Below are 13569 nucleotides of genomic sequence, written 5' to 3'. Positions count from 1 at the left end.
GCTAGGGCTATTTTTTTTTTTGGTTAACCTTTATTTAATCAGCAAAGTCCTTTTGAGATTAAACATTTATTTTTCAAGGGAGACCTGGCCAAGACAGGCAGCAGCATACAAAGCACACGTAGTTACAGACAGAAGACAAAATAGGAAACATTCAAGAATTACTAAAAGAAGTTAGAATAGGGAACTCGCAACCATGGACATTAAAAACAATGAAATCTTAAAGAATCTGCCTCTAAGTCTTTCATTTTGGATCTAAAAGCATTTCATGGAAAACAGTTCAGTTTCAACTTTTCCTGCAACGTATTCCATGCCTTGGGTGCAGAATACACAGAAGCCCTTTTGCCATTTTCCGTACGGGCATAGGGACCGACAGTATAAAAAAGTCGTAAGAGCGCAAAGAATACTTTCCAGCTCTTTTCTGCGCGATAAGGACGCATTGTAGATTGGGAGCAGACCAATAATTGCCTTATATATGAAAGTGTACCAATGACAGAGCCTACGGGTGGTCAATGCAGGCCATCCTACCTGACAGTACTCACAATGGTGAGTCAGAGCTTTACAATTTGTGATGAACCTCAAAGAAGCATGGTAAGCTGTGTCAACCATATGAAGATACTGTGTAGAGGTATGCATACAAAAGATCACCATAGTCCAACACAGGTAAAAGTGAATTGAATTGCAGGGGCATAAAAGTTAAACTGATCAGAGTGTCAGCTAACACTCCTCTTCCTAATGTTATTGTTATGTGCTTCTGTAACAACGACAAGTGCTGAGCTTGGAAATACGCTTGACTCAGGCGAGTTGTTAAAGGGTTATATTATCTTTTTGGTTTTCCCCATTCCTTTAGTGTGTTATGTAACTTTTTTATCCATGTATAAGGTCTGCTTAGTTACACATCTCTCAGCCCCACGCCAGGGGTGTCTCTCCCACAGAAAACACCTCTCCTGAACTGCCTGAAACAGATCTTATGTCAACCTTTACTAATGTGATTATGTTTGGCCAAATAATTATGGATGAGTAGTCCAGCCTCTTGGTTGTTATGGCACACCCTGTTATGATCGAAAGGGGGGAACCCAAGCGCAGACGCAGACAATAGAGGTTGAATTATACCAACCCTCCCAATCCACCAAGTATTGGTGGACCCTGTCCCCGATGGCGCTCGTCCAGCAGCCGCCGGACGCTGTAGGCCGTGTGGTCATCGATGATGCGGGGTGGTGGAGGAGCTGCAACCGGGGGGGACAAAGGGCTGGTGGAAACAGGCTTTAACTGAGAAACATGGAAGGTGGGATGAACCTCCACATTGGAAGGCCACCTGAGTCTGACCACTGTGGGATTTCTGACCCCAAAAAGGCCCAAAAATCAGGGGGTGAGTTTCTTGTAAAACGTCTTGAGGGCTAGGTCACTTGAGGAAAGCCAAACCCTCTTCCCTGGGAGGTAGTTAGGGGGCCTGGGACCGGTAGCAGACAGCGATGCGCTGGTTATGGTCAGCTGAGTGGCCATGGGCGGAATGAACGTCCTTCAAATCTTGCTAACCGGCGGAGATGAGACTGAACCGATGGGACAGCAATGTCGACCACCTGAGCGGGGAATAGAGACAGCTGGTAACCCATGGCACCCCCATGGAGTACTTACTCCAGGCCAAATGGGTGCTCCAAGAAGAAGGATTACTTGCAGCGATCTGTGGAACCACAAGCTCTTGCTACCAATTTGGTGTACCGAGTGTCGGCTTTTGCAAGCTCCACCCCAAACTCTGTGTCTCAGCCCGGTGCGTGGGAGATGTAGTGCCCCTGAGGCCATGCGTCACCCACCACCCCGCCCTGACAGCCCATCAACATAATTCAGCACAAGTCATGTCAGGTTTTTTCTGCTAGGATCCAATGCAGTGTTGAGCTTTGAACATTGTAAAACCATACAGAACAAAATTCCACCAGAATAGGTCTCAATTCCTCATTCCAGAGCAATATTTACTTATTTAACATGGATGTTAGATACTCTTCTTCAAACTATGCCTTCTCAAACCTTGCTAATTGGCCATCACAAGACAAGATGGCAGTACGATGCTAATCACTTGTTGGCATCTATTGTATTTCTTCCTGACTGCATGCAATGGTGTGCATCTGTAATCAATATGTCAGCTATTGACCCATGAATAAAGTCCCATGAATAAAAGTAACCTTGTGACTGTAACACACACGACAATGCTTGGATCGTTGGGTTTGCATTAGAGGTAACCGCGAGGCCGGTGTCGATGCATATGACACTCAGCCATAGCCGACACATTGTATGTCTCCCCAACAGGTTGGACGGACATTGGTTAGACAGAGGAAAATAATGTTTGAGCTGTTTACCACCGTCCTGTACATTGGGGACAGTGAATTTTCCATAAAGGGTTGTCCGCCCGCTCCGACCTCATGTACATAACGACCAAATTTTGCTTGCATTCCTTGGAAGACAACACGGAATGATTTGCTTCTGAATCATCTAGGAAGATTTTATCTTTACAGTTAACAATGAGGTTTGTATTTGGGAGCTGATCATGTTAGGCTATAGGGAGAACCATTAACAACCATAGTTTGGATGTGGTGCTTGTGTACTTTTTGTAGAGCTTTTTTGTTTATGTCTTGGTTCTTGACCTGCTCCTGCTTCCTGTCAATACATATGCCCTCATCCTCCTCTGCCTCTTGGATGATGTAAGTCACATCACGGGTTGGTGTGAACTGCCAGCCACTCCTTACATTGTCTTTCTCCCCTATTTGGCAACAATCTTTGATCCAATGATCCATGAACGGAAGCAGGCCTGTCTGTGTCCCCTCCGCTCTTTGGTTGTTCCCGCCTGTGAGGCCTCCAGGGAACATGCTTTCCCCCCCTTGATAGGTCCCCTCGTTGGTCCCTGATGGGACGGATAGGCTTGGGGTTCTCCAGGGCCTCTAGTTGAGCGAGTAAAAGTCGTAGTCATTGCTTCGATCTGCATGGCTGGCGGGAAAAACAATCAAGGCAAGGCTGGCGGTATGCCAGCCAATGCAAGGTCTCTTTACGAATATGGACAAACTGCACCGCATCCAGTGAGTTAACATCTTTGTGGGGTTATTCCTGCCTGCGACCGGTAACCCCTGTTGCGGCCATGGGCTTGAATGTCTTCCCTTTTGCTTTCCAAGTCGGGGGAGTATAGTGGATTCTATTATTTGTTAGACAGCTAGACATTGTTTTGCCTCATGCTGCCCCCACCCTGACACCGGTCTCTCATCCCTCCACTAGACCTGAAACTTTAATGTGTATTCACCTTCATCCGGTTAAAAATACCCCTTATAATTCTCATACCGTTCATTCACCAATTTCAGCATCTTTAAAAAAAGTTCGGTTTCTTATCGTGTCGCTTCGAACAATGGAAGCAGGCCGAAACACGGTGGCGACAAAGAGCAGAACAGGGCGTAAACAGATTTGTAGGAGGTTGTGGGTGTGGCTACAGCCGGGAGGCGGAACTTGCACTACAACACTTTCTCACTGCCGAGTCTGACGTCACATTATCATGGCAGTAAATGCTGAGCGCAAACGTGCTGTTTCAGGGATGTTTTCCGTGGCCGTGAATAGTCGCCCTGCCTCGGACTTGAAAAAGTTCAAAAAACGATTTTCCCCCATTAACAACAGTAAATTGCACATATAGGCGGGTATCACTTGGGTTTTAATAAAACCTTGTGCGAATGGCTACGAAGCTTTTCATGTCCAGGGATGCAGTGATGGGCGGACAAACTCTTATAACTCTCTCACAGAATCGGTTCCTTGGAGTTCATGCATACAGGTGAATCTCAATTAATAAGAATATTGTGAAAATTGTAATTAATTTCAATAATTAAATTTAAAAGGTAACCCATATATTATATCGATTTTTTTCACCAACAGTGAAGTATTTCAAGCCTTTATTTGCATTCATCTTGATGATTATGGCCTACAGCTCAATAAAACCCCAAATTCAGTTTCTCAGAAAATTAAGACCGGTAATTTTAATCCGGAAAGGTCGGCCCTCTGAAAAATATTTTCTTGTATATTTACTCAGTACTTAGTTTGTGCTCCTTTTGAATAAATTACTGCATCAATGCGGAGTAGCATGGAGACTACCGCCTTTGGCCCTGCTGAGGTGCTATGGAAGCCCAGGTTACTTCGATAGCAGCATTCAGCTCGTCGGCCTGGTTGGGCCGTGTGTCGCTCATCTTCCTCCTGGCAATACCCCGAACATTTTTTCTATGGGGTTCAGGTCAGGTGAGTTTGCTGGCCAATCAAGCACAGTGATCCTTTGGTCATTAAACCAGGTATTGGTACTTTTCGCAGTTTGGCTTACGTGCCAAATCCTGCTGGAAATTGAAATCAGCATCTCCATAAAGCTTGCCAGCAGAACGAAGCATGAAGTGCTCCAAAATGTCCTTGTAGAGATGGCTGAGTTGAGTTTGGACCTGATCAAACACAGTGGACTAACACCAGAAGAGGACATGGGTCCCCAATCATCACCAACTGTTGAGACTTCAAGCAACTTGGCTTCTGTGTCTCTCCATTCTTCCTCCAGACTAGTCTGGGATCTTGGTTTTCCAATGAAATGAGCGAAAGACCACTGAGCGACATACCAGTTCTCTTAGCCTGGGTAAGATGCTTCTGACGTTGTCTCTGGTTCTGGAGTGGCTTGACAGGAGGAATGCGACAGTTGAGATGCACCTGCTGTATGTATTAACTGTGTCGTACCTTATTGATACTTTTTGCCAAATGGCTTCAGGTTATCTGTTGCATACTATGATATTCAGTTATAGTGCATGCACGTTTCAAAGCTAGTGCTGTGCTGCCCAGTCAAAACTTCTCTTTGCATTACCAGTCATCATAGTTTATACTAATAAAGATTAAATTACATTTTTAATGCATTGATGAAGCATCCAACTTGTATGTAGGTAGGCTATGTTAATTCAATACCATGTTACAGAAATAATTTCTATAACATCGTAATGAGCAAAATATAATGAAATGTCACCGACCAGTCTAGTTTTCTTATTCTTCATTGTCCATTCTTACTGTCCTGCTGTATATAATCGACTAAGGTACATATTCCACATGTTTACCTTCTTCCTTGGAAATTATGCTTTATTTTTTATTTCTATAATTTCTGCTTGCTTTTTCACTAATGTCATCGTTCAAGACAATTATTTCCGCTCATCCATTGGTTGTCCTACTTCCCAGGTTTTCAGAGAGTGCACCACGGAGCAGGCAGTTTTCATATGAAAACAGCAAGTGGTTGTTGGCAGTATGACTTGGCAAAAGACTGGGATTCATGAGCGCTCAGAAGTTCGAAAAGCTGACCCCGTACATGGATAGTTTTCAACCATCACTACAGGGATGTATACTCAAGTGTCCCAATATTCTATTATTATTATATGTTACTTCAGCTAGGGATTATCCAGACCAGGGCATATATATATAACCATTACCAATTGTTGACACACCGTTTGACAGGATAGGGATGGAATTAGTAGTTCCATTAGAGAAGATTTCCTGAGGTAATAGATTCAATTTACTCATTTGTGACCATGCCAAACGTTACCCTGAGGCATTCCCACTGCATTTAGTCAAAGCTAGTAGAAGGTTGCTAGCAGGCTAGAGGGTAACATGAATTTATCTTGGAGAGATTGATATAATGACATGTATTTAAGAAAAAAAATACAGCAACTTGGCAATTTAATACAATAATCAACAGACCAGCAAACTTTTTGACATAGTTTAACGTAACCTTATTTCTCACCTTACTGTTAAATAATTATCTCAAAAGCACCCAGATGCTCATCAACCAATCTCGCAAATTAATCCATAACATTTTCAATGCAATGTTTTCATAATTTCCCTGACATACATCAAACCACTTACAAGCTTTATAATTAACAAATTAGTCAATATTTAATCTTTAAATGACAAATGGTAAACAATCCCAACTCTCTCCCAAAATCTCAATTTTGGAAGCATACACAATAATAAGTTGTTCTATACAGAACCTGTAAGGGTTATATAGCCTGGTACATATTTGGCTCGTCAACAAGTTTTATATAGAACCATTTCAGACAGTTCATTTACATTTAAAATTAATGATTTATTTTTTGTGTGTGTTATGTATCAACCGGTCTATACACACAAAAAAACACCCACACACATAAAAAAACGGGGGTTCTTTGTTAAACAACACAGAACTTTGTAGGCTACTACTTTGTAATTACTACTTTGTAATAAAGTTTGCCCACCTCTCTCTTAATGGCCATGGCGACCATCTTGTTTGAGGCAACCAACTGCCTTGGTTGCCTCCAAGGCACTCCATAGCATAGGAAAGTTGCATTTCATACCTTACATTTCCAATTATTAACATATTTGTTGTAATGCAATATAACGGTCGACTAGGACCTTAGAAAAAAAACACAATTTGAAGATGAACAAGCCACTGAGTTTCTAACCGAAAGAGGACAATTTTTTTTTTTATCTTTGTATAATAAGCAGGACACCACATTTCCTCACGTTGGTAGTGAATGGAGGATGATGAATGGTGTCGGGTCACTCTCCATTGAACTATTGCGAACCACCTAACGGCCAATAGAGGAATGACATGTTCTGTCTGTTCTAGGTGAGCTTCACAAACAGACGGTCATGACTGTCATTTGGTTTTGCCCCCTGCGACTTTGCCAGTTGTGCTCGCCCACCCTCGATGGTTGGATGGTGCTTTTTGCCAGTAAGGATAGATATTTGAATGTGTCCTTTAATTATCTAAATCATAGAAAATGCAAATAAACATCTGCAGGTATAAAGTAATTACAAAGACTAAACATACAAAAGTTTGCATTACTTAAATGAATTCCAGTTGGATAAATATATTGTACACTATTTTTGCATATTATAGGGCCATGAATAAAATAATACGTAGTTGACGCACGCGCTCCGAAACCTCCCAATAATTTAGCCGAGGAAGACTTCCGGTGGTGTGTCATGGCGGTGGCATGGTGAATCTTGCTGAAAGGAAAAAATAACTAGCAGCTCTCGTCCTTTAAATCGACTAAGGACGCAATTTCATGCATAAATAGAATTATCAGGTTCTGTTGCATACTTTGGTTTTTTAAGGAGAGCAACCGCGGTTGCCATCCGCCCTGCCATGGCGGCACATAAACCAGTGGAATGGGTCCAGGCCGTCATTAATAGATTTGATGATCAGGTAAGATGAGCATGTATGATCCCATGAAATGATGTACCAAGCTGTTCGAGTGGGTTGGCCACTTTGGCTGATACAACAAGCATTCAGACTAAATTTGTATACATATTTTCTTTAAAACTTCAGGGCAATTTGTAAGACCAAAGTGCTCAGATTGTTCGCATTATTCCCTGTACCAGCTAAAAATGCAAAGGAGGAGCTCGCTGTTTTTATGATCATTCAAGGAGATACACGATGTACCAAAGAAAGGTCAAGGTTTTTGCGTAGCCTAGTTAGTTGAATGATTTTTGACATTTTCTCTTTGTAGAAATGATAAACCTGTTCTGTACGTATTTAGGCAGAGAGCTAACGTTCCCTTACATTTCAGCTAGGTAGCCAGCATTAGCTTGCTAGCTAATGTAAACAAATGAGATGTGATTGGGTTATCTCTAACTGAATTGATATAAGAGAAACGGCAGGGAAATCTCCAGACCGAAGTAACCAATTAGTACGAGTTAGTTTTGTATAAATGCTAACATGCTTGCTACCTTTTTGTAAAATGGATTATAGTTACCCGATAAACGCAACGAATTTCATTGCAGATCAATATTGCGATGGACGGTGTGCTGATGACTCGTTAACTTGGGTGCAACTTACACTGTAGCACACATTTATATACGACCTTATGGAAAGCTTTAACCAATCCGTATAGCTGTTGGCTCAAACAATGAGTGTAACAAGTGTTAACTATATTATTTGGTAACATTTTACATACGAATGTGTTGGCAGTGTGCATGTCTCACAATTTATTTGGTGTTGGTGTCAAGGGCCACGGATTGTGGATTGCTCCTAAGTGGCTGATCTGGGATCATACCGGTTTAAACAGATTAAGGCTGATTAAATCCACCTCTTTCATTCAAATTAGCCACAGACAGAAAGTCAGGCCTACCTCCATGTTATGACATACTTTCCTTTCTGTAACTACAGACTAAAGATAGAACTACAGCGAAAAATATTTAGACTATTTACTAGCATGTTCATTTAATAAGTTCCATGTCAATAAAGCCTTCACACATTAACAACTTGAAATGAAATGCTGATCTTCTATCTGAAACTGAAACAGTTTGATTACCTAACCAAATCTGAGTTGTCATAATTTCAAAAGAATACTATTGGGGCTCGGTCTAATTTGAAAGGGGATATTAAACCAAACATGTTTAGACATTTGACTTTGAGTTTGACTTCTATGATGTTAAGCATAGTAACTGGTCACTGTTACTAAATAACAGTCGGTTAATTGTGTGAAGACAAAGTACCTTTCTGGTGTCACATATCAACAAAGTGATGACGAGAGGGTATGCTAACGCCATGATGTGGGGAGCTATGTCTGGAGAGCAGTTCATTGTGATTGCTGCTTCCTAGAGGGTTATGCTTCTCAGATGTATTGTATTATGCTTACTTGCTAAACAAAAAAGTATAACAAAGTTGGCTTGGGCCATAACTAGGGGCTGTGACAATAACCACATCAACACAGAACCACAGTCAAATTCATACTGCAAGGTTAAGATCATAATCGTCGTCATCACTAATTATATTTTAACATTTTAACAATATGTTGTGTTGTATGAAATATAAATCATCTAATTATCACATTGACTGTCTATCAAACTATGTTCAACGACGTCTGGAAACAGAATTCAACCTTCCTCGCCAGGGAGGGACTGTCCATTTAACGTATGGGTGATGTTTTTAGTTTGTGTACGATTTGTTAATTATTCACATCTTGAGAAGGTTAAACATCCAGCTGCAACAGTTGGGGGTCCAAAAACTTTTGCGAGAGGAGCGAAGTACTATTTGCTCCATCTTTGCGTGGAAAATATTTTCATTTTGAGAAAACATGGATCATTTAGAGATTTGACTGACATTAGTTTTCTCTTAAACTGCATCTTGTAATGGGAAGATGTATCTATTTATTTATCAAGTTATATATCACTTACCATCAGAACTGTGTGTCACGCGTTGTAGCCTCTTTGGTAGATGTTATGCCTCAGACTAAATGGCTGTAGTGTTAACGTTTGAGGGTTTACACTAGGAATGGCCTATATTGTATAACAGGAGAAAAGGTAGGATATGTGTGAGAGAAGAACATTAAGGGCATTCAATGCTTATTTTATTAACCTTCATTACTACGCTTATTTCTTATGAAAATAGCATACCCAATATATATGGATTATTGGATTTTATCTCCAAAACTACAAGAGCTATATGTAATCTTGGAACCAAAAGAACAATTGTTGTGGATGTGAAATATTCAATGTGGATAGAACTTTGTTAGAGTGAGTAAAGCTAGAACACAACATAAGTGGAAGATTTAATTTCCACCTGAAATAAATCATGTTTTAGGTTGAATACCACCTTCTGCATTATCAGTTGGTAGCTGGACCATAGAACAACATCTGATGAGTACCTGGGTCAATATTTGATGCCAATAAAGTGAAGTAGAGCATAGAGAGAGAGGTTTTAGTATAGGTAGGATCTGGCGAAATCTCAATAAATCAAATGCAAAATTGACAATAGTCTTTATGAGACACAAACATATATTCAGTATCGATATGTAAAAAAAAAAAAAAAAATACACTACTTTATTGTAACATTTGTGAGACATATTTGTTATGGGGAAAAGTCAGCATTGATATAATAATTTAATCGAACGAGTTGGGGATGTAAGTTTCGGTTAATTTTGCTTTCGATAGACCAACACCCATTAACCGGTAACCAACCTGTACATTTTTCAGGAAAAAAACTGAATTATTGGAAAGACAAGAAAGGGGCACTCTCCTTTTTAGTTTGGCGCTCCATTGACTCCATGAGCTTTGACACTGCATTTCGAAATGCTGACATTTTAATGCATTGTTTTATGAATGTCTTTCCTTTTATATTCTGTTGGCTTTACTGAAGTTTATTGCCACATTTTTATCAGTTCATCGTTTGCTCATCCTTCTCTTGTGTTTTTCCATGGGTTTAGTCACAGTAGTTCTCGATGGAATGACTTATTGGGGGTCATGGTACCAAGCTAGCTCTTCCAATCCCTCGCCCTCTACCACACTGATTGGCCGCACATCGCTCTTATTCATTCTGTACACCAACTGGGTGTTGGCCTCGGACCGGCGCGCATTACACTTTCTCCCCCTGGATAGCCGAGACGTGATCTTTGGCTGCAAGCCATCCCCGGACATGGCACCCAGGTGCTTGTTCTTAAAGGTTGGGTAGGGGATTTGCGGAATGGCAGCAGATTTTGAAAACACACAACTCAAATGGTCCTACCCCCTCTCCTTCAACGATGACTCTGACTCCACTCATTCCAAGTACATCGACACGCAATCATGCACAAGCGTACACAGATGACCGAGAGCGAGCCATTAGCTAGTTAGCTAGCTCCAGTAGCTACCGCAGGATAACATAAAACAGAAGCTTGCTCTGGGTCACGGGCTTTGAGTACATGCACGAAGGGGTCACGCGCGGGGAGCGGGGGAGGGGGAGTGCAGTACGACCGGTTGTTTAGTACTTACTGACCAATGCCACTCGGTGGGTCTGGAAATCATTGGCTGGAGTTTTCCGAGCCCTGCCCGTTCCACAGATGATTGACTTGCTTAATATTCATGTCAGTACTTCTAACTCAGTGGCTGTAAGTGGGTTATGATAAGGATTTCAAATAATTTTGCAAAAATGGCCAAAAAAGAGAATTCCATATACCCAACCTTTAATGTGGTACAGCATATTGCTAGTAACCCCGACTAAATGGGGGTTGAAAAATTGGCGCGGTCAGATGGCGTAGCAGGCAGTCTGCAATTTATATTTGTTTAAATGTCTTTTCACTTGGTGACTTATAATATAGGACTTAGAATAAAGTGATAACAAGGAGAAGATGACTTGGATAGTCAATTCGAATTTCCTTTTTTTTTTTGCTTGTAAAAAGGCGACACATTTTATTTGCACTAAGCGACTAGCTTAGATATTTTCACGCTAAATGCTCCAAAGCAGACCCACTTATCATAATCCCCCCTCATCTGCGAACAGCCATTCGCTGTACTATTTAACTCATGGATTAAATAGTAAATCTCCAATATAGTTGAATCCTCTAAATGCATAGGATATTTTGTTGAAAGGTCAGAGCATAAAGTCTTCACTAGTCTATACAGGTTGAGTATTCCTCCTCATCCTCATATCCGTATCGCTGCTGATGTTAATCGCTTCTAACATGCATGTAGACTTTATTGTTCATCAGGCGTGAAGGGAGAAAAACATTTTGTTTTTACATTCGGGTGGCCAGGGTGAGAAAGGTGATATCAAGCTAATATTTGGTTGTCTACCCAGTCTTTTTAAGGGGCCATGTCAAGTTATCTGACATGCATTCATACCTGCGTAGTAGGGATGGGCGTAGGGGTGTAAATCTCTGGTTTCATCATGATACGATATTATATCGATTCATTGGACAACGATACGATATTTGCCGATATCAAAAGTCTGCCGCGATACGATACGATACGATTTGATTCAGGGGCATGCGATCGATATGAGACGATATCATATGCCCATTTAACAAAACCTCTTACAATCACATCAACTCACATCAACTTAATTATAATTTCATCATTTTATTTGCTCTTCCGGATATTTAAAACAAAAACAATCCATTTTTAATACAAATAATAAAGTGCCACATAATTGCATTTAAGTGCCAAAGGTTTTTTATGGCTTAAATTAAAGAGCCTGTAATGATCTTTCATTTTGAACGTAGACCATTCCCAACCGATCTGTGTGGATAGTTTTCTTCTAAAAACAAAACATCCCTCGGAATCATCTTGGCTGTAAAGATAAGCCGTCCGTGTTGCCAGATTGGGCACATTTTTCAGCCCGATTTGGCTACTATTAATCACGTAAGGCTGGAAAAACGGGACGTATGCCCAATCTGGCAACACAAAACGAAACTAGACATCCTCGCACTCACACATGTGCTCGCTGTTGCTTAACCGGCGAATGGATACGAGCGGCTTGGCGCTTTGCGCAGAAATAGTTTCACAAACACCCGCGAAAGGAGATATATAATAATAAAAGCGTGTAATACAGCGATATGCATCGATGTTTGGGCGTTGCATCGATGCAGCTGGATCGTTCGCCAATCAATCGATGTATCGATCTAAATCGATGTATCGTTACACCCCTAGATGGGCGTGAGGAATCGATTACTCGAGTACTCCTCGTTACAAATGAACTCGGTTGGTGGACAGGCAAACTCGAGTTTGCATATACACACACAAACAATGTTTTCTGAAGCAAATGTATCAATCATTTCTGTCGGCGCCACTAACGCATGACGTGGGCACAAAGAAAATTAAATGCATCCATTTCCATGGCGCGTTCCGTGCCGTGTGCAGGCACGCCAGAATTCAAAAAGTTAAGAGATGGCGGTTAAAGCAAAGCGCAGCGAAGAATTGAAATACTTAAAAGAAATAGGAGATCATAAGGTGAAATCGAGCTACCAGAAAGTACTATGCGGCAACATATGCTCCTGAAAAACAATGGTGAGTTCGGGAAAGCAGACCCGCAGCAACCAAGGGTGTCGGCTATTTTCACCGCCGCAAGACGCAGCTGTAATCCCGGGCGTGTAGAGAAGAACACAACGCTGATTATTTCCATAGTCCATTTGCTGCCGTTTTATTTGCAGCTTTAAATTATTTGCAATGGTTAGGCTACTTGTTTCGTTTTTGTTTTTTTAAACTGTTACAGGCCTTGGTTCGACGTGATTTAAATTGTGTGATACATATTTATTTTTGTAAGGAAAATGTGTTTTGAATGTTTGCAAAAATAAATAATGAATACTCTGATAACTCTGACTGTTTTGATGGAGAATAAGCATTACATGTTTGGTTGGTAATATTGCCCTTCATCATCAGGCCTATTCCTGCTGCAGATGCGTTGCATTCTAAAAATAGATTCGATATAACGAGTACTCGATTGATCCTCGAGGAATTCCTTCGATCACTCGAGTTTGGAATTTACTACTCGTGCCCATCCCTACTGCGTAGGTATGCCGAAGTATTGCTTTTTCTCTTTGATTCACTTGGGCGCTCACTTCGCAGTAATTTAAAAGGACGATGTTAGCAATGGCACTCGCATAAGATGACGATAACTGAGTTATTATTATTGTCTTAATTTTTTTTAATGTTTATTTATTGCATTTTTCTTTAAAATTGTGTTGAATTTCTCAATAAAATACAGAATCATTTGAATGTTCCAATATCGATTTATAAAATCCAATGATCTATCTTTTAATATATACCTTTTCCTGTGAAAACACTTCACTTAAACATTGC

General features: G+C 40.9%; 1 protein-coding gene across 3 annotated transcripts in view; it reads left to right on the top strand.

Annotated features, from left to right (window-relative positions):
• The first annotated feature begins 6977 nt into the window (after nt 1-6977).
• LOC130406432 (neurofibromin-like) overlaps nt 6978-13569 on the top strand; it is a 31406-nt gene continuing 24814 nt past the window's right edge. For all 3 annotated transcript variants that reach the window (XM_056612013.1, XM_056612012.1, XM_056612014.1), the window contains exon 1: nt 6978-7219. In XM_056612013.1, coding sequence (XP_056467988.1) covers nt 7160-7219 — 60 coding nt within the window. In that variant the 5' untranslated portion in view covers nt 6978-7159. The remainder of the gene's footprint in view (nt 7220-13569) is intronic.

Source organism: Gadus chalcogrammus, chromosome 16 (assembly GCF_026213295.1).
Source record: "Gadus chalcogrammus isolate NIFS_2021 chromosome 16, NIFS_Gcha_1.0, whole genome shotgun sequence".
In the NCBI taxonomy this organism is placed as follows: domain Eukaryota; kingdom Metazoa; phylum Chordata; class Actinopteri; order Gadiformes; family Gadidae; genus Gadus; species Gadus chalcogrammus.
This window is presented reverse-complemented; position numbering and strand designations above follow the sequence as displayed.